The sequence below is a fragment of the Alligator sinensis genome, unplaced genomic scaffold (genome assembly GCF_000455745.1).
Source record: "Alligator sinensis unplaced genomic scaffold, ASM45574v1 scaffold169_1, whole genome shotgun sequence".
NCBI lineage: Eukaryota > Metazoa > Chordata > Crocodylia > Alligatoridae > Alligator > Alligator sinensis.
In genome coordinates this window covers 1,712,175-1,732,466 of record NW_005841924.1, presented here as the reverse complement: position 1 = coordinate 1,732,466, position 20,292 = coordinate 1,712,175, and the positions used below count along the sequence as shown (strand labels likewise).

Sequence of the window (20,292 nt, the reverse complement as noted above, 5' to 3'; positions counted from 1 at the left end):
GTTTCTGACTAAGGGAAGCATCCCAAGTTCTTGAAGTGAGTCAAGTACCCTCAAGGGCTACTAGGCCTGTGTTTCCGAGGGAGCACCATGCCAGGATCAAGCCTGTCCCTGGGTGGTGACAGCAATACCCCCAGGCTAGCAGGTGTGCTCCAGGATAGGGGTCAGCCAGACGTGAGGCACCCCTAGGGAGGCACTTGGAGCCTAGAAGGTGGTCGGGTGCAGTGAGGTGGGTGGCTCAGCGCAGGAGCACCCTGTACTGGCTCACTACAGGCACCACATTGGACCTCTTCTAATTGTCAGGCACCTTGCCCGAGCACCATGAGTTCTCGAATATCTAGCACTCTTGGGTGCATTCCATCTGGGCCGGCTGATTTGTGAGTGTCCAGCCTCTTAAGATGTTCCCTTACGAGATCAGTGGTAATGGTGAGAGCAGGTTCACCCTTCCCCTCGTGATCCTGTCTTTTGTCAGGCAGGGTAATCCCACTGGGCTGATGGAAGACAAACACAAAGTAGTCATTGAGATTGGCTTTTTCCTGAGTATCTGTTAGCAGCTGCCTCACCTGGTTTAGTAAGGATCCAATGTTACCCTTGTTCTTTTTCTGACTTCCCACATATTTGAAGGAGGACTTTTTGTTGTCCTTAATTTGAGTGGCCAGTTTGAGCTCCATTTCAGCCTTGGCTTTCCTAGTTTGCTCCCTACAGGTGCAGGTTAGTGCTGAGTATTCCTCCCTAGTGATGTTCCCCATCTTCCGTCCTTTATAAACTTTCTTTTTTTTAGGTGCAGGAGGTCCCTGAGTTTCCTATTGAGCCAAGGGGGTTGTTCAGCCCTTTTGCTACTTTTTCTGTAGATTGGAATGGACTTCCCTTCCCTTGCATCCTTGAGGAGCGACCATTCATCATGGACATCCCTCCCTGCCAGATTGTGGTTTCTCAGGGCCTGAACAACTAACCTCCTAAGCATGTGGAAGTTGGCCTTTCTAAAATCAAAGACTTCCATATTACTCACTGACTTGCCAGCTTTGTGGTGAATAGAGAAAGTGATCAAATCATAGTCACCGTCTCCCAGCTTCCCCTTGATTCTCAGGTCACTGACTAGATCATCCCCTTTGGCCAGTACCAGGTCCAGCAGCACCTTGCCCCTTTTCAGTCCTAGACTTTGCCTAGGACTGACAAGGGGCTAGACTTCTTGAGACAAATAAACCTCATCAATGGTTGTGAGGAAGCATTGCGACTGATCAGATTTGGCTGAGTGCTCTTCCCATGAGATGTCCAGTTAAAGTTGCCCATGACAACCATGAACCAAGACTGTGCAGCCTCAGCCAGTTCTCTAGCGAACTTGTGGTCTAGTTCTTGCTCTTGAGGTCTGTAGTAGACTCCTACCATTATACCGCCTTCACCACGTTCCGCACCTATTCTTACCTAGAGGGTCTCAAGTTGCCCTCCTTGGTTGCCAGTCGCTGGCTGTAGGGAAGTGTATTGCTCTTTTACATAGAGAGCTACACCCCCACCCTTTCTCGCAACATGATCTCTCCTGTACAAGGTATAGCCATCTATATCTGTGGTCCAGTCATAGGTAGAGTCCCATCAGGTCTCCGTTATCCCTACGAGATTGTAATCATTACTGTTTAAGAGTAGGACCAGCTCCTCCTGTTTGTTACCCAGGCTCCTGGCATTTGTGTAAAGGCGAGTGAGCTTGCCATTGGCAGCCCTAGGTTTCCCTGTACTCCTGGAAGAGCCCCGCCCCTGGGGTGGGGTAGGAGTTTGTTTCCTTGTACAGCCTGACCTGATGGTTTGGTGCCTGATGTTTGGTGGGCTTGCACCAGAGACTATCTGCCCTTCCCCCAGTGAACTTAGTTTAAACCCCGGTCAAGCAGGTCAGCCATTCTGGCTGAGAAGAGCTTCTTCCCCATGCGAGTGAGGTGGAGGCCGTCTCTTCCCAACAACTCGCTGGCTCTCTCTCTGAAGTGAAGGCTGTGGTTGTAGAAGCCGAAGCCTTCTCAATGACACCAGCACCGCAGTCTTCTGTTTACTTCCTGAATTCTTCTCATGCTCCTATGCCCATGACCTGTAATGGGAAGGATTGAGGAGAAAACCACCTGTGCCCCCAACCCGTTGAGCCCCGCTCCTGAAGTCCTGTAGTCAGTCACGACCCAGCTGGGATCGTTTTGAGCCACGTCATTTGTGCCCACATGGATAAGAAGCATGGGGTAGTGGTCAGAGGCCAGATAAGTTTTGGGATCCTCTCAGCCACATCCTGGATATGGGCCCGGGGGAGGCAGCAGACCTCATGGGCTAAGGGGTCAGGGCAGCAGATAGCTCCCTCAGTCCCTCGCAAGAGGGAGTCTCCCACAACAACCTCTCTGCATTTCTTCCTAGAGGTGGCTGCAGGATGCTTTTCTTCTTCGGGTGTAGCAGCTGACGGTTCTGCTGGCTCATCTGGCACTGAGAGGCTTTCATACCTGTTGTGAAGGTCCAGGGGAGTGATGACCCTGGTGCAGTGTGCCTTGGGGCCGGAGACAACCATCGTCCAGGCGATCCCTGGCTCTTCTGTCTTCTGGTGAAGGGCCTGGCAGTAGGAGTCAATCTCCTCATCGCCATCCCTGATGGCACACCGTCTCTGCACCGCAGCCTGGAGCTCCCCTATTTGGTACTCCAGGGTCTCCAATGTGGAGCAAACCACACAAGGGGAGGCGGGAATGCTCCTGATCCCAGGTGCCTACAAGCATTACAGGCATTACATTCTGCTGCAGTCTAAATTGCTCATGTGAACCTCACTGAGATGAAGTCTGGCATGCAAAGTGGCAGTCAGATGCATGTTTTTCTCTTAAACATTGTTCAAATCGATTATTTGATAGTATTAAGCCCTAAAAAAAATAGCAGCCATGTGGTTTTAAACACTTTTTAAACCAGTTTAGCTTTAAAACACTACAACATTTTGCAGCACATCATGGGCGAGGTCTTGGTCCATAATGTAAACCAGTGCTTTTAAAGATCAGCTGATGCCTGCCTGAGAACAAGAAAAGAAAGAAGCATTCTCCTGAAAAGCAGTATGCACCTCTCTCCATTTTCTGTTTTGAACTTCCTCTGTTTACATGATCATCATTTCCACAGTGACCAACTCTGACGTAACACACAGAAGAGTATGACTTCATGAGGAAAAAAAGACAGCAAGAACAAGACACAAGGAATAGCTTCACTGGCACATATATGATTTTGAAAAGAGGGTTGCAAATGTTGTGATTGCAAATCGCATATAACACAACACACATTTTTCTCCAGGTAAAAAGAAACTAGAAGCTTTACTAATATGCTAGGGGTTGAGGGCTATATTATTCAGTTCAAGATCAAAGCAAAAAACAAATAAAACTTTATTGGAATGTGCATTCATTTGCTATATCATATATAATGTATAACAACAAAACAAACTAGGCAAAAAATAACCGGAAGATTATGTTTCTTCAGTCCTGTTGTCATTAGAATTAAATGTACATCTCTTTTAGTACCATAAAACAAAACCTAGCCTTCTTGAGAATCATGACAGTGCATCCAATGCTTCAATGAAAGTTACTTCCACATCTGAGGAGATGTTTACCCAAGTTTGTTTCCATACCTGAATTAATGTTTTTAGCTAGAGTTAAAAACAGTCTGTGGGGCTGGAAAATAGGAGCTATATTAGGAGGAGCAGCTAATGGAGAGCAGAACTGCAAAAGAAAAGCTAACTCGATTAGTGGACCAATTAAAGGTCACTAACAGAGAGGGTCATTAACACCTGTGGAATGAAGAGTTTAGACAGACTCAGGTAGATTATACTGAGCCATTAAGTTACTCCCTCACTGCTACCTGAATACAAATATGACTGCCACTGTTTTGGGTGGAACAGGAATCAAAGCGGGGTGTGATTGCACTGCTGCACCCCCCCCCCTCCACCGACCTGCTCCCGGATAGCTTTTTGTGGAAAGATCACCTATAAAAAAAAACAAAAAAAAACACACCAGACAAAAAACAGAATAGACTCGAAAGACCATTCAAAATTTTTCATTGAGTATATAGCAGGTCATAACATAAGATATTTAAGTTTGAAAATGAGAAGAAATGACCTAGCATACTAGAGCAGTGGGGTTAAAACTGCACATAACAAACATAACTATCTAACTTTTATACTACTCATCTCCCTCTATCCCCAGCTGCCTAAAGGACTGACAAATCCAATATTAATAGGATTGTCACACTGCGTCCACATAAACCAAAGCCACAATACAATGTTGGTTAACACTCCAGCTGACACCTACATTAAAGTGAAGTAATAACAAATGTGCAGATGGAGAAGACTAGCATGGCATCACAGGGAGGTGGGGCAGGGAAAAGAGATCTCCAATAGCTCTTCTTAAATCTCTAATGTCTGTACTTTCATGATGCTGATCTACATATCAGAATGACCTCTGTGGATGTCAGGGTTTTTTTTTTGCTAAATCGCATGAAGGCCATGTGTTATAATACCACAACTGGTTGAATTCTCAGTAGTCATCCTTAATGCAAGTAATAGTATTTGCTGGCTTATCTGTTTGCAAGGCAAATAACTGAATTTACATGCACAGATAGAGTAACTGAACCCTTAAGCTCAGGGGTGTTAAACACAGCCTGCAGGCTACATCTGGCCTGCAAAGCACTACCATCTGGGCCCCTGGGTCTGTGGGGGGCCAGATGAGTGCAACACCCCTGCTTTAGTTGATACATGCAAATATCAATGTGCATGGATGTTTCTGGGATAAAAACTCCTCATTACTTACTGAAATTAAAGAGTGCGATGAAAATCTGGCAAGTCACGCCTAGAGATTTTAGTTAGGAAAAAACCAAAGTTGTAATTTTCTCCCATTTTGGTTTATCCCATTGTATTTAGGTGCTGCAGAATGTTTAGAGCTCTGATCTTTCACGCATAAAAGTACTTACTACTATTCCTTCATACAGTCAGGTGAGCCAAGAAACTAACTTGCAATTTAAAGCATGATCTTGTGTTAACATTTTTTTTGTGCATAATGTTTGCACTAACAAGTTGGTATAGAATAGAGATTTTGCATTTTGAAGTCATCCCTCTACCACTGCCATTTATTTAATGAATACTCTTGGGCACTCTAACCTGAAAGATTGTTCATTAGATTTGTGCATCTGGCTCTATCAGCAATCTGCTGTACTTCTTACGTAGGCTTAAAACAGCAATGGAAATATAATTTTCAGATGAATTAAAGTTAACTAGTCTCCCAGCGAGTCAAACAAGTGACTTTTATGGTGTATAAAAATGCTGATGTTCTAATAAACTATAAAAAGGAGTAATGGAGAGATGATGAGATAGACATAGGGCCATCTGTAATAGGAGACAAAGGCTGCAGAAGAAAAGACTCTAGCATCAATACTGGGGAGACTGTGGTAGGACAGTGGAGAAAACTGATGTTCAGAAAGAAGTTCTAAGGTAAAACTAGACAGTATCCACTTGTGTGCCCAAATCATAATATTTTCCATTTTCAAAAACAAGAATTTTTCAACAGTGAAGAAAAATGTGCATGAAGAGAAATACTGGGTGACAAAGTACTTCAGCACCTTTCTTAATGAAATACGTGTATAAGATATTACCATCTGACATACAGCTCTCAAATGCTACTATGCAGCCAAATGACTGTCACAAGATTGAGGACCAATCCATCTACTAAATGGTGTGAACTTATGACCTGCTAGTTAAAATCTGACACTTCAACAAGATTCTCCATAGCCATATTTTCTGTAGAAGAAAACTGCTTTCATTGGGAAAACTGAATGCTATAAAATTGTATTTAAATCCTGAGTCACAAGCTCATCATTGGTAGATAAAAGCAAATAGTTACAGTGAGCAGGTACAATGGTATTTGTATTCAAAGGCTTGGAATATCTCCTTCACTGAATTTCAGAGGTCTCCAGATTTTGCAACCAAAACATTGTTTGAATCCCTTACCCTCTAATAAGCTGCAATTTTGGGGCAAGGTTTTCTCATGTTGGATACTGTACATATATTACATATGTTTACGTTTAAATAGCCTAGATGGCTCAGAAGAACATGGAAGACAGATGGACTCCTTGGCACACGTAGCTGAAAGATCTGAATGAACTAAGGGTTTTGTTTCTGCTGCTAGGTAGGGTGAGGTCTACAATTTTGTTAAGCACTGACAATGTGTTCATCCCTATACTGGAGACAGACACAGGACAATCCTTCCATGAGGAAGACATGCTTGAGGGACATGCCTCAGTTTTGTCAGCAGAAAGCTGGACCCTTGCAACAGCCACCACTAATGGCAAGTTCATTTCTAAAGAGACAAGATTTTCATTAGCTAATAATTTGTGAGCTTGCAATCAGCTTGCAAAAACTTTCTTCTAGAAACTGTGTGCTATTTCTGATATAGATGGCTTTGAGGTACAATTTAAGAAACAGGCTGAACACATTCCCAACTTCAAAAAAATCCATGAGAGCCGACAGCTGGTTAACATGACATTTTAGAGCGTTTTCTAAAGCACCAAAACTTTGAAGCTTCTTGGTTGATTTTAGCATTCGATCAATAGACCTACCAATAAGGTGAAACTGTGTTCAGGCAGAATTCCATACTGTTCAACAAGCCTCGCTCTCTTCACACTGGGGAGGTCAGGAAGCCTCTCTTGAATCCAATCGATATTTACCACTTGCTGATCGTCTATATTAGCAGGCAAAGATTTAGCATCATACAAAATCAATGGAGGAAGGTTTGGCTCTGGCATGAACCTGGCAAAAATGAAGAAAGACTTCTTTGGAGTTATTTTTAGTGAGGGTGATCCTCAGCATCTCAACAACAAAGCTGTAAATTTTATGTGAGAACATTTATGTTCCTCTGGAAATAATCTTACTAGATTTAACTGAACAATATATTGAAAATTCACAACCTGGTGCATTAGCGTGGAGTAGGAAAAGATCAGTTCCCCTGCTTTTTCAGAGCCACTATTTTCTCTCTCCAATTTCCTGCCACTGCTTGTCAAAAGAATCAGCAATAGAAAAAGGTAAATTTAAAACATTTTAGACTCGAAATAAATAAAACATGGAGGTAACCCATCCCTCTTGATGCTGAGCAGGCATTGTGAATTTGACTGGCAAGGGGGTGCTGGCTGGCAGGGAGAGAAATGGATTGACAGCCAGATGCCAGGGGCATTTCGTGCAGGTTGTAACCTCTCTCATATTAACCTGAGAAGTGTAGATGAAACCTCATGCTGAGTTAAAAGCAAAGTTACCATGCTCAGCAGGATGCCATAGTAAATAAAACTGAGTGACATCAAAGAACAAAGGCTCTCTTTAAAAAGGAGGCTAATTCAAGCCAGAAGAGTACTGCAATTGAAGCAGCAAACCTCACTTTTGCATGAACAAATGATGGATTCATTGAGGACAAAATATAAAAACGTTTGGATTTCTCCCTTGTACACAGTTGGGACACTCTCAGAGAGCAGACTGCAATTAAAAGAAGAGACTGTGGTATATAGGATAGGTTTAAGTTCAGCCTTTGTTGGACAGAAATAAGTTCACAATATAGTTGAAAAATACATCTTAAAACCTAACATCACAAGCTATTTGTATTTGAAATAGCTTAGATACTCTTCCTGCCTGCATCTGCCTGAATATTTTCTTTTATCTTTTACCCAAATGAGCCATTTTAAAAAGGAGCCAGGCCTGACACTAATCTATTAGGGAATTAATTCATGGAATGGGCATAATCTTTTCTTTTAATGCCCAGGCATTTAGAAATACAGGTTAAGCAGGCTATCATATTAGCCCTTGGTTAGCCTAGAACTAGCTGTCAAAAACTGAAAAATCCATCCTGCCCTAAGCACAGAGTGCTTTTCTACAAATGTGAGTCTGAATACAGGTATTTATAATATTAGGGGAGGGATTTTTAAAAGTGCTAACTCTGTTTCCATTGAAGTCCATAGTAAAATATCCATAGCCTTAATGGGACAGAGAAAGTGCTGAGTGCTTCTGAAAATCCCTTATAAATATCTACCTAAAGTAGCTAACCTTTTCAGATAATGCCTGTTATCACGAGTTCTAGGCACTGAAATGAAGGCCCCCCACTCTGCAAACGTGTAGTTTTCTACAACACATGTTGGAAGTGGAAGTGATTTTTGACTCTGAGCATCCAAATCATCATATCAGAGGGCCACAGCACAATGAGTTTGTAGCATATGCACTGAACCCACACGTTATCCAACAAAAGTTTCTGGTAAATCTCCTATTGGCTTCAGCAAGGCAGATACCCAAATCTGAACAGCTGTGAATGGGGCCTGATTTTTAGAAGAAGCAAATGTCCTCGACTCTGAAATCAATGGTATTTGAAAGCATTCAAGAAATGAGCTAAGCTCTCAGTTCTTGAATAAAAGTTAAATTAAAAAAATGAATATGTATTACCGATAATCCTGTTTTCCTTCTTTGTCTCTCATTGGTATCGTGCACCTAAAACAAGACAACGTAGGTAACATATAACACATGACAGAAGTTACCCTTTGTTTAGAAACACTTGTGCCATTACATAGTGAGTTTTATGGCAAAAACTTCACACCATGCAGACTGAGAAAGTTTCGTTAAGTCAGTTTAACGCAGTCTTACTAGGAGGTTTGATTTAATTCTACCTTCACGCTGAACAAAGTAAAATTTTTCACTACAATATTTCATTATTGCAAAAATTTACCTGTGTGCTGTCTGACAGCCTGATTATATAGCAATAAAAAGTAACAAGTCCAGCTGGACTCCAATGAAAGTTTTGTCCAAGTAACAAGTGCAGGATGCAGATGAATGTAAAAATGTCAATAGTTAGCCGCATCCAAGACAGCAGTATACATTCACATGGGAAGATGAAGTCTAGTGTTTAGGAGACCTAGCTCCTTTCGCCTGTTCTGAAAAACAGTTGTGTGTGACCCATACCCCTCTATGTCTCCTGTTCTTAGCCTACTTAATCTATTTTGATTGAAAACTCTTCAGAACAGACATTGTGCCTGGTTCAACTGGCCTCACTGGAGGGCTGCAGGAAGTATTCCAATACAAATAATTCCCGTGGTGGACTATTACCATGAATGGTAACCTTAAAAAGAATGAAGTTGACCGAAGTGAGAGAAGATGCCATCTCCAGTGATCATCCCACCAGGGAGCATGAGATCTGCAAGAGAAGGCTGAGAGGTGATCTTGTGGCCACCTACAAATTCATTAGGGGGCCACAACAAAGGATTGGAAATGCTCTGTTCACCAGGGCACCTCTTGGAGTAACAAGGAACAATGATCACAAACTGGCAGAGCAGATTTAGGCTTGATATCAGGAAAAACTTCTTCATGGTAAGGGTGGCCAAAATTTGGAATGGACTTGGAAGGGAGGTGGTGCTTCCCTGTACCTTGGGGGTCTTTAAGAGAAGGCTGGATAGGCATTCTGGACTGGGGTCATCTGAAGAGACTGCGGTATATAGGATAGGTTTAATCTGACCCCAGCCCTCTTTCCTGCCCAGGGCAGGGGGTTGGACTCGATAATCTGTTGAGATCCCTTCCGACCCTAGCATTTATGAATCCTTAAAGAACTGTTACTTGACAACATCTTTCTAAAGCAGGAACTCACCCAAGTTTATAATCAAATGCTCTTGTTTCATTCAGAATTGTTCCTCCATTTTCAAGCTCTTCAATTTGTCTCTGTATTTCGTAGTCTGACCAAAATAAATTAATAAATAAAAATCAGTTGAGTTGCACTGTATCCTTACCTTTTATAAAAATAGACTATTAGATTTATCACTGTCAAACCATAATGGAAAAGATTATTAATTTAACCTAATGAAATCCCAATGGAAGTCACTGGGCACAGAATCATTGGTCAAATCACTCTCTCAGTTTTGTGCATATTATACCGTAGTTTGTGGGGGAGTTCTATTATTGAGTGTCTTTCATTTTTTACACCTGCCAACATTAGGCACTGACTGCAACCTGACTTTACATGCCAAGTGGTCTGTCCATTCCTGTATCAGAGATCTGGGGTAGGGCTGAGCCGAGGGTTCTCATCTATTCCCCACCTTTTTCTGAAGGCAAATTTTAGCTTTCCTGCCCATGTGCATACCGTAGCTACAGTCCCTCTGTATTTCAAACACGTCATGCCCCAGGGAAAGCAATCAACTTCATCTCAGGACAGGGAGCTTGTATACTGCTAGAATGTATCAGAGCAAAGAATGCTAAGCATTGAATCATCCACTCTGTTCTCCTACAAGACAGAAGGGCACCTCTAAAATAAAACTGCAAGCCAGAAAGTCTGATTTACCTAGAGTGGCTGTACTGAAAGCTTACACTTATTGATGCTTTACTTGTTTTATTACCTAGATAAAAATACCACCGATATTTCAATAATGGAGATAATATTTACCTACTGCTCTTGCCAGGAATCGTAAACTATTGATATTCTTCACTTCAGTCCTCACTCCATAAGGCTCTCCTGGATGACGCACAGATACATTGGCATCTACTCTTAGTTGACCCTCTGAAGAAGGAAACATCATCAATAGAGTACTCTTCCCCATGAACTGGAGCAAAGATAGCCTGTGGTAAATAAGCTGCACACAGCAGGCAGGGTGTTTAGCCTGGACTTTTATCAAGAAATCTGAGTCAGGAAAAATCAGCTCTCTTAAGAGTTTCTTGTTCAAACCTCTCTCTTCAGGCACAGTGAAGTTACTGAGAATATTACCTTTTGGAATGGAACTGCTCAGGAACTCTGTCAAAGAGAACTACATAGAGCAAATGCACTGAATGTTTTCAATGCCATATTCTAGGAGACAGCTTTGGGGATTTGTCCCTTAAAAATGATAGAACTAAGTCAAATCACCTTAAAAGACAAACAATTAAAAAAAAAGGCAAATTGCAAAATTCCAGGTCTGTTTTCCTTCTTTTGAAACTATGCACACATTCCAGAATTACAAGATCTACACTGCCTTAGCATGGAACAAGAGAGTGAAGCTGGGTAGTTACCAAAGTGCCGTTGGGATTTTATAGTTCAAGGACAAATGTCAGAAACTTGTTTTTTTCCTTCCTCAAGGAACTGTAATCTTTTCCTCAAATAAGATTCTGAATGCTTCCTCCTGGCTGCCAAAAACATAAAATTATGGAGAGGGCAAACCTGCATTAAGTTCAAGGGTAGACAAGAAGCCCCAGGAGGTCGTTTCTGGCCCCATAATTCTGTGTTTACGAGGCTCCTCCAAGACATTTAAACAGAGACGTGGTCGTGATAGTCAAATTGGGGAGAATGGCAAGAAAAACATAGGCATACATCTTTTACCTGGTAAGCTCATGTAAGTCTCCCCACACCTCATAGACTGACTTCTTTATCTGTACTTTAATTAATATACTATAAAACAAAGCAAATATTTGCTGTTTACCCAACAGCCCTACTGAAAAAAAAAGTAAACAGCCCAGTGTAAAATCTGCGGAGGTCTAAAGCTTTAAAGCCCATTCAGGGCAGCAGATGTAAATTTGCTGAAGTGGACTTTGCCCACTCAGTAAAAGTTGAATGGATGTCAGCTCATTAATCTTCTCAGTCTTTCTGGCTACTTGCCAAACAGGCAAATGGAGGTGGAAGATGAGAGAGAAACTCCATCCTTCTTTTAAAGAGACTTTTCACAGTGGATCATACTTTGGGGTGCGAAGAAGAATATATGCCCCAAAAGAAACGGATGCAAACAGTATTCTTCTGTCTTCACTTCACTGCTATTGAAGATTCTACTCTCACATTTGGGTTAGAAGACAATAAGGTTAACCAGGCATGAGTGAAAGTAAAATAGGCCCTATGTGGGGGTGTTTTTTTTTTTAAGGCGTTTCTCCTGTTTGATCCTTGGGCTCTCCAGCAGCTTGTTGCTATTGAAGTGACAGATGATAAAATCAGTGTTTGTCATGACTGCACACACAAACAGAAGGAAGATAAAAATGTGAAGGAACAAACCCTCATTTAAACACAAGTAACTTTGGTAAGGGAAAAGCACAGTAAAAACACCATCCTAAACACCACAGAAAAAAAATGAATTTAATATTTAACATGTTGGGAAAAGAAAAATACTGCAAGTATGAAAGCCCCCCTTTAAAAAGACAAAGCCAAAAGTAGTGTGAGAAACAGTGCAATTTCACTAAAGGTATCAAAGCCAAGTAACCCCAATCAGGATAAACACTTCAGTGTGCTAGGTGCTGTGCTAAAACACAAGATACGTGCCCCAAAGAGCTTGATAGCTAATTCCCCACTATATTAAATTAGGCCCGAATCATTCATCACCCAACATTCTCAATGTCACATTCATTTTCACCCTGGGTAGGTGCAATGGCCAGCCCTCCCACCTTACCCCACAGGCTGAGTTAGATGCCAGATCATTGCAAGTAGCACCAGTTCACTGTTTGTAATGAACAAAATACTTAGCTGATACCATCATTTCGCTACCTCTGGGTTTGGCTCAAATACTTCACTTTGCAACAAACAGTTGCTACAAGTTTGTGAACCATGGTTCCATTCAAGCAAGATGAGCAGCAAGGGAAAACACACAACAACTGATATTCCACCCTGCACAGGCTGATCTTGCAAAATTGATGTGAGGCAGTATAAAAATTCAACATAAAATGCTGGGCCCATAAGGACCCCTGAGCATGGTAGAGCTTAAGAAAACAGCATCAAGAAAAGGCTAAAAGTTAAGCAGCTAGAGAGCAAAATATCCAAAAGACATACCCAAAAGACATGAAAATCCCTCTGCAAACACAAAGAAGTACAAACGGGGCGGTAGGGGTGGGGGGGCGGGGAATGAAAAGTGCCCTGCACCCCTTTTGTACCTGCCATGATTGCCTGGCTGCTCCCAAGTGTTTGAAGAATAAGCTGAAGCTCTCTGACTGCTGCAGCTGCCTCTTCCCCACAGCACATATCAGGCTCCATGACAACTTCCATGAGGCCAACTCCTAGCAGAGAAAGACACGAGATTTCCAACAATAGCTTTTGATCTTGGCATATTACAGTGCAGCTAGCTAAACACATGAAAGTGCTTGGGCTTTGTCTGAGAAACTGGAAACCATGTATTATTAAATACCTGTCAAAATGGGTCTACTTGAAGAACAGTTACACATGCTTTTCTTTAATTTTTGAGAATGAAAATTTTTGAGCGCGAGAGAGCACGCGAGACCGAATGCGAGAGCAAACAAGCACGCACGAGCCAAAGAAAGAAAGTGCGCGTGCAAAAGAAAGCATGGGAGAGCGAGTGAGAGAGTGAGCAACTGAAAGGACAAAGGAACAGATGGAAAAATATATTCCCTCTTTCCTGTCAGAAAGCAACTTTGCAAAGTCTTTGAGATTTATTTTACTCTAATTGTATTGTTTTGCATTAAGCTGGGGCACACAGAATCAAGTAAGTGAAAGCCCTTGCAGTTTCTAGAGTTTTTCAGGATAAAGGCATCTGAACACTTTCATATTTGGGTGCATGAAGACTGGTACAGGGTCCAGAGTCCAGGTCCTAAGTGTCCTGAGTTTCCAAGATGCCAAACACTCACAGCACTCAACTTCAGTGGGAGCTGGGGCAGCACAGCATTTCAGGAAGTCAGGCCACGTCTTTAAGTACTTGGCTTTGCATTCAGGATTGTGTCTATAAATTATGTGAATACGCAAGTTTTAGGGCTCTATAGAGAGAATTATTTTTAAAATGCAGGAGGCAAGGATTTTTGTAGGCGATCTCTTTTATTGGACCAACTGCAAGGTTGGGATAGACAAAGATAAGCTTTTGAATGCAGTGTGAAGATGACTCAGAGAAGAATGCACTACATTCAAAAGCTTATCTAAGTCTACCTCAAGCATGTAGTTCAGGGGTGGGCAAAATGTGGCCCGCAGGCCAGATGCAGCCCACCAGGCTATTCTATCTGGCCTGAGGGGCTCCTAAAAAATTTACAAAATTAATATTAATCTGCCCTGGGCTGCCTGTTATGCGGCCCTCGATGTCTTGCCTAAACTCAGTAAGCGGCCCTCCACCCAAAATAATTGCCTGTCCTGATGTAGTTGGTCCAATAAAGAAAGATACTGCCCACAAAAGTCCTTGCCTCTCACCTATTTCCTGGACCATTATGGCTACAGCACTGCTCCAACACTACCCAAAAATTAAAATGTATTTTTAACTCAAGCGCTGCCCTATCACCTGAACTCTCTGTGCAGCGCATGATCTTGCTTCCTGCAATGGTGTTTATCTTTTGGTTTGATTGCTTTTTTAGAACAATCCTTATAGCGCAAGAGCTCAAAGCACCTCTTCTGGCCTCTTGAACATCTTCTGATGAAGGGTTATCTTCAAGTTGGCTGGTTTTGAGAAATCAGAGCCACTGGCCTCCTGACCTGCTACTGCCACAATGCTATCAGAAAACAGCACAAGAATAAACAACCATTAGCTACCTGAGAAATTCAAGCATGTTTTCCCTTTCAAAATTTAACACAAACTTTTGAATTTGTTTATTCGAGGGGAGAAAATACAGAGGAGAGAAGGAACATGATTCAAAACCTACCAGCCCTGTTCAAGTCAATGAAAGTCTGGCTCCTTGCATCATTGTGAAGGCTCTTCCCACTGTCTTGTTCCAACTGAATCTGCTTGATCCTCACATTCTTTGTTACCATCTGGCTTTGTTTTGCCCCTACATAGAGGGTGTATGACAGATTCCCATTCACAGCAATAGGAAGTCTTTGTTGAGTAATTTGGTAGCCAGCCTGCATGCAGAAATAGCTTTTAGACTCAAAGAATATTCACTGTACATGAACAAAAAGTTTAAACTTTGTCCAACGATGGTCTGATCTCTTACTCTCCTGACACTCTTGACTGCCCCACACCTGGCCAGGATTCACACCCTCTATTCTGGTCAAAACCCTATTGATTTGTGGGGGGGAGGAAGGGGTGGGCAAGAAAACTGGAACAGCTTGATTTCTGCTAACATCACTATTTGATCCATCAGGGTCAAAGAGGCAGTGGGTTTATGATGAAGGTTAGTGGGTCCCTCCTGCCACCAGCAAAGCATGTCACTACTTAGTGTCAGTCAGAATTTTAAGTTTCTTGATTTTCACCAAAAATCAGCAAGGTTCTGTTCAGACTGGGGAGAAGCAAGGCATGGAATGAAGGGGACTGGACCTACCTGGGTGAACAGGTCAGTCTGTAAGCAATGGAGTGCATTACTCTAATGATAACCATTGTAATAAGTAACTAGATGGGACAGACTCAGTAAAATCCTTCCACATAGCTTTTCTTACCACCCCCCCCCAGCTTCTCATTAAAATTATTTTTAAAAGCCTCAAATGGTGAGTGACAATAAATAACAAGAATCCCATTTCCTGTCCAAAACCCCATTTGCAGGAGTAACAATAATCCCATTGTCAAACGACCCTAAGAACAGGATTTATTTAATCTATTCCATTCAGCTCATTAGCCTAAACTCTGCATCTTATTACAGGGTTTCTGGCTAGCCTGTTTCATTATGAAATGGAGGCCAGGCATTTTATAGTCAATGCTCAACACCATAGATGCCAGCCACAAGAAATCCAGAGTTGTATGTGTTTAATGCTAATAAAATGTGTCACCATCTCCTTGACCCAAATTTCCCTGTTTATCTGACCAGAGGATGCTGTAATAAAAGCCATTAGGAAGCACTAGCAGCGTCTGCAGATGCATCTTCCCTTCACACACACTTTCTAAATAGATGGATTACTTTCTGCCTGGCCTCATTCTTGTATTTGTTTTTATTTTTCTAAATGAGATGGCTTGGTAGAGATGTTGCCACCAGAAAATCTCTAGCCTTTTTAATATAGGGGCTGAGCCACTTAACATAAATGTGACATGCAAATCGACTTTGTTGGTGCTCCTTTAGGATAAAAAAGAAAAGTCTGAAAGCTGGGGTTTTGTTGCTGTTTTTATTCTCTCCTGCTTATTGTTTACAAACTCAGGGCTTGTCAACATTTTCTGAAACTAAAAACTACTGATAACTCTAGAACTGGTAAAAAAAATAATTATATCCTATTTCTCAAAAAATTCATTTGGCCCCTACTGCCACAGTAACTTGGTGGCTCCCAAAAATTAAAAAAAAATATCCTGAAAAGAAACCTTCAAGTAATGTTGGTAAATATTATGCCTATTTCAGAGCCAGGAAACAAAGGACCAGACAGACAGAGAGTGGTTTGCTCAAGGTCACACAAGAAATATGAAGCAGAAATGAATACTGAACTCAAATTTCCAGTATATCAGCCACAATATCGTATATCTTCTAGGGATGTTAAAACTGACAAAACGAGAGGTTTATAGTGGTTTGGTTCAAAATGTGTTCTACATTAAAAAAACCAACAAAAAACAACAACCCAGAAGTGCCTGAATAAGCAGCTACTAATGTGATACCACCCATCCATTGACCCAAGACCTGAGGAAATCCCACTCTGATACTCTGGATCTCCAAGGACTCCTCCAGCAAAAACAGGAATGTCTGACTATTCTAAGATAACATAAAAGTAGAACAAAACCTTTTCAATACAACATTACAGTCTTCTTCATCCCAAAATAACAGAGCAGCAAATGCACTGTTTCTCCCTTTGCAGGTCACTATTAAGTCTAACAAAATCCAGCATAAACATGTGGAGAAATAAAACAACTTTTTCAGGTTAGAGCTGTGACTTAATTAACAGAGAAATAAGAAACATAAATTCTTATGTTCTGCTAAAACAATAAAACCAGACTCTTAACTAATTTCAACCTTCTTACTGCATTTTGTCAAGCGCAGTGAAGTGAAGCTTATTTCCAAAGAGAGTTTATTCCAAGCATAAAAGCAATCCACAAAAACACAAACTTAAAATGCAAAGGTTCATTTACTAGCTATTCAAGATCGTGGCAAAGATTACTAGGTTTGCAAAGAGAATAAGATAATTTTTAGATTCTTAAATTTAATAGCAAAAGAAAAGATGCTTTGATGTTTATCCTATTGTAATAGGAGTTTGCTATACATTCATTTTAAATGAACGGCTATTATCAGACTGTTTGCACTTACCGTAACAGACAATTAGCACTAAACACTAGGAAGGGAGAAAGTATGGGGCCTAGCAGCACCATCTCCCAATTCAATTACAAGAAGCCACTGGAATCGTGATGCTAAGCAAGGAGTCAGCAATCAAGGCAATCATATTCAATCAGTGAGTACCAAAGTACAGCTGCCTTTTGATCAGGGCACAGTGCAGCATCCTGTTGGGTTGGACCAAACACTGACTGAAAACAAAAACCATCTCTTCACTCATCCCCTACCTGCTGTCTCTGCTCCAGGCCTGTTCTTTTTCTACAGCTGTGGAGAGACCAACCATAATACATACTTACAGGCAGATCTGCATAGAAATAGTGTTTCCTGTCAAACAAGGACTTCTTGTTTATGCTGCAGCTGAGTGCCAGGCCTGTCATCACGGCTGCTTCTACACATCTCCTGTTGAGAACCTGAAAAAACATGACACATGATTTTGCTCAGATACTTGCTATGAAACAAATGCTTCTCCCACATGTTACCTTATACAAAGTATATATTCAATTTTGCTTGCCTTCAGCAGGCATTATCTCTCTTCTCTTGTGCAGGAACTCATATCCATCACCAGACTGGCAGTAGCTACAAATCTGCAATGTTTGAGATGAAAAATAAAGCCATTCAACTGCTTTTGTTAAAAGTATAACATTAAGATTGCTGGCTTTTCAAATATCCTTAGTACACCTCCATTTCTACATTGCTAAAAAATTAAAAGCCAGTCAGAGTAATTGAAAATAGAGGTGCTGGTCAACAGATTTGACACCTAATGCTGGGTGCTCAAGAAATGATCCAAGTTACAGACCAGGGTCCCTTTGAAGAACACATGTGACTCCACTGACTTGAATAGGATTTATAGAATCTACAGATTCTTTAGAAGTATCATCTCTCCATCTCTTCACCCCAAGACACGATTAACTGTACTTAACTTAAACCATTCCTGTATAAATTGCTATTAAACACCTCCAACAAGCGTAATTTTCATCCTTTCCCTGGATGAGGTACCCTAGCGCTTAGCTATCCTTACAATTACAAAGGTTTTTCCCAGGTACACAACATAAAACTCCTTTGTTGCAATTTAAGCCTGTACTTCTTGTTCTAGCCACAGTAAACATAGAGAACAGCTTATAACCTTCATCTTTACTGCAACATTTTATGCATTTGAAAACTATTTTATCCATCATGGTCTTTTCTTTTCTAAACTAAACAATGCCAGCTCTTACAATTTTCTCACCGATTCTGATTTCTACACTTCTGAACATTTTAGTTGCACTTGTCTAGGTTCTCCCCAGTTCACATTTTTCTTGAAACAGTATGACCAGATTTAAATGCTCTTTTAAATATGAATGAACTGAAACACAAATGTACACACTTCGCTGAACTGGGACCTGAACGATCCCATGCATGTGTCTGTGTGTAACCACCTGTGGACTTTATAAACCATTTTGGAAAATTTCAAATCAGGACTCAGTCCCACAAAATGGTGCGTGATTGATCATCAAGCCCTCACAAGAGTCTGACATAAATTAAGGTAAATATGAGTAAATTGGGATTTTTGTTGGAGATACTCAAAACATACCCTACCAAACCTAAAAATATGCTGGTATGACTGCTCCCAGGTTGACCTAGACAGCCAATCTTAAGCATGCTGATGTGTCATTGATTGACTTCACTGACATATTCCAAGGTTTGGAGCAGGCAAAAGCAGCAACCTTGAGCACGTCTGCATGGGGTCATGCTACCATGATGTTGTATGCATATCCTGTGCCTCACTGGAGATGGTCCATTTACTGCTGCAGCATTCTACCTCAAATAAGCCCCCATGGTCCTGAAGAGTACAGAGAAAATTTGGTTCCTACTTCAAAATACCAGAAATCAGAGTTTTTCAAAGCTGTTTTAAAATAATTCTATTTTAAAAATCTGTTCCGGTTAATTTAACACTTTGTTTAACTAATTTAAAAGCTGGTTTGAGGTGATTAAATTCTCAGGGCTTTGAAATAGGAACAGAACTGTCTCAGTCCAATCAATTCTGCTTTCTGAAGCTGTCAAAGAGATGGTGTCTAGTATGGCTGACAAAGGGACACTGTCAAGATGAAATCAGGTACTGAATTCCCCTTATTCAGATTACAAAGAACATCACAGGTAAAAAAAAAAACCAAAAAACCTGAAGGAGCTTTTAAAATCTTTTTTTCTCCCCTTTTTTCTATTTACCAATTTATCAGCTTATCTTATTTTTCTTCTGTTTGTTTCTTGTCAATTTCACTTTCTGGTTATTTATCCATTGCAGTCTCAGTACAACAAGTAAGGAAGATGTTTTTAAAGCACCATCAATATAATTTGAGGGGTTTTTTTATTTTGTTATTTTGTTGAAACTTCAAGGAAAACATTTCTAAGGGTCCCAGGTTTCCCAAAAGATTTTTTTACAAAAGCTAAACACCAACTTAACTCTGAACAAACACTGTCCTTCAAAAAAAATTGCAAGAATAAGAGTAAGTCATAAAATACTATATTTTATTTACTTATGTATTTTTAAATGCATTTACAAAGACCTGATAGATTGGCCTTTGGGTGGTTCCATTAGCAATTAAGAAATATAATTACATTATGAGAGGAAACAAAACCTTGAGAAACCAGAAAAAGAACCCCTCCTCTGTCAAGACAAGAACAAAATGAATTAAACATGTAAGGCATTTAACCAACTCCTATTAGACCTTTAGCATAGCTGCACACGATTAGTTAGAACACACTGTTGGGTCTTCTTTTATTCAGTAAAGATTTGAGAAAACAAAAGCCAAGTAAAAAAGGGATAAGATAACGATTAAGAATAATTTCCAGTTTGAAATGTTGACCATAGCAAAATGAACCTAATTAGCCCCAACTGCAGACCAGAATGAAATATGCTGGATAATGTTGAAGTAATAATCTATTTTAGCATTGTAGCTATTAGTTTCTTATATAGCAGATGTTTCTATTTTCAGCAATTAGTGTTTTATATTCCAGACAGGAGAGAGTCATTTATTATTGCAATGGGAAGTTAGTCTCTTACCACAGTGTTAGTCTGAAATGTTAAAACAAGGACTCTCAAAACATTTCAAGTTTCACAGGTAGCTTCTCTCTCCTCCAGAGCCTCACCTTTATCTGACAGGATGGTGTCATAAAGAGATCTTACAAGCAGGGCTGTACAGGTAAATATTTCAATAGGA

General features: G+C 40.8%; 1 protein-coding gene across 3 annotated transcripts in view; it reads right to left on the bottom strand.

The window, feature by feature from the left end:
• GATB (glutamyl-tRNA amidotransferase subunit B) overlaps window positions 1-20,292 on the bottom strand; it is a 69,959-nt gene that overhangs the window by 20,575 nt on the left and 29,092 nt on the right. For 2 of the 3 annotated variants that reach the window (XM_006019170.3, XM_025198526.1), the window contains exons 3-9: window positions 17,395-17,508; window positions 14,564-14,762; window positions 12,863-12,985; window positions 10,428-10,541; window positions 9,639-9,723; window positions 8,447-8,491; window positions 6,589-6,778 (exon numbers count right to left, since the gene is read on the bottom strand). In XM_006019170.3, coding sequence (XP_006019232.1) covers window positions 6,589-6,778; window positions 8,447-8,491; window positions 9,639-9,723; window positions 10,428-10,541; window positions 12,863-12,985; window positions 14,564-14,762; window positions 17,395-17,508 — 870 coding nt within the window. Of the gene's footprint in view, window positions 1-6,588; window positions 6,779-8,446; window positions 8,492-9,638; window positions 9,724-10,427; window positions 10,542-12,862; window positions 12,986-14,563; window positions 14,763-17,394; window positions 17,509-17,609; window positions 17,683-20,292 lie in introns of all 3 variants that reach the window. The other variant, XM_025198527.1, reaches the window with a different exon arrangement.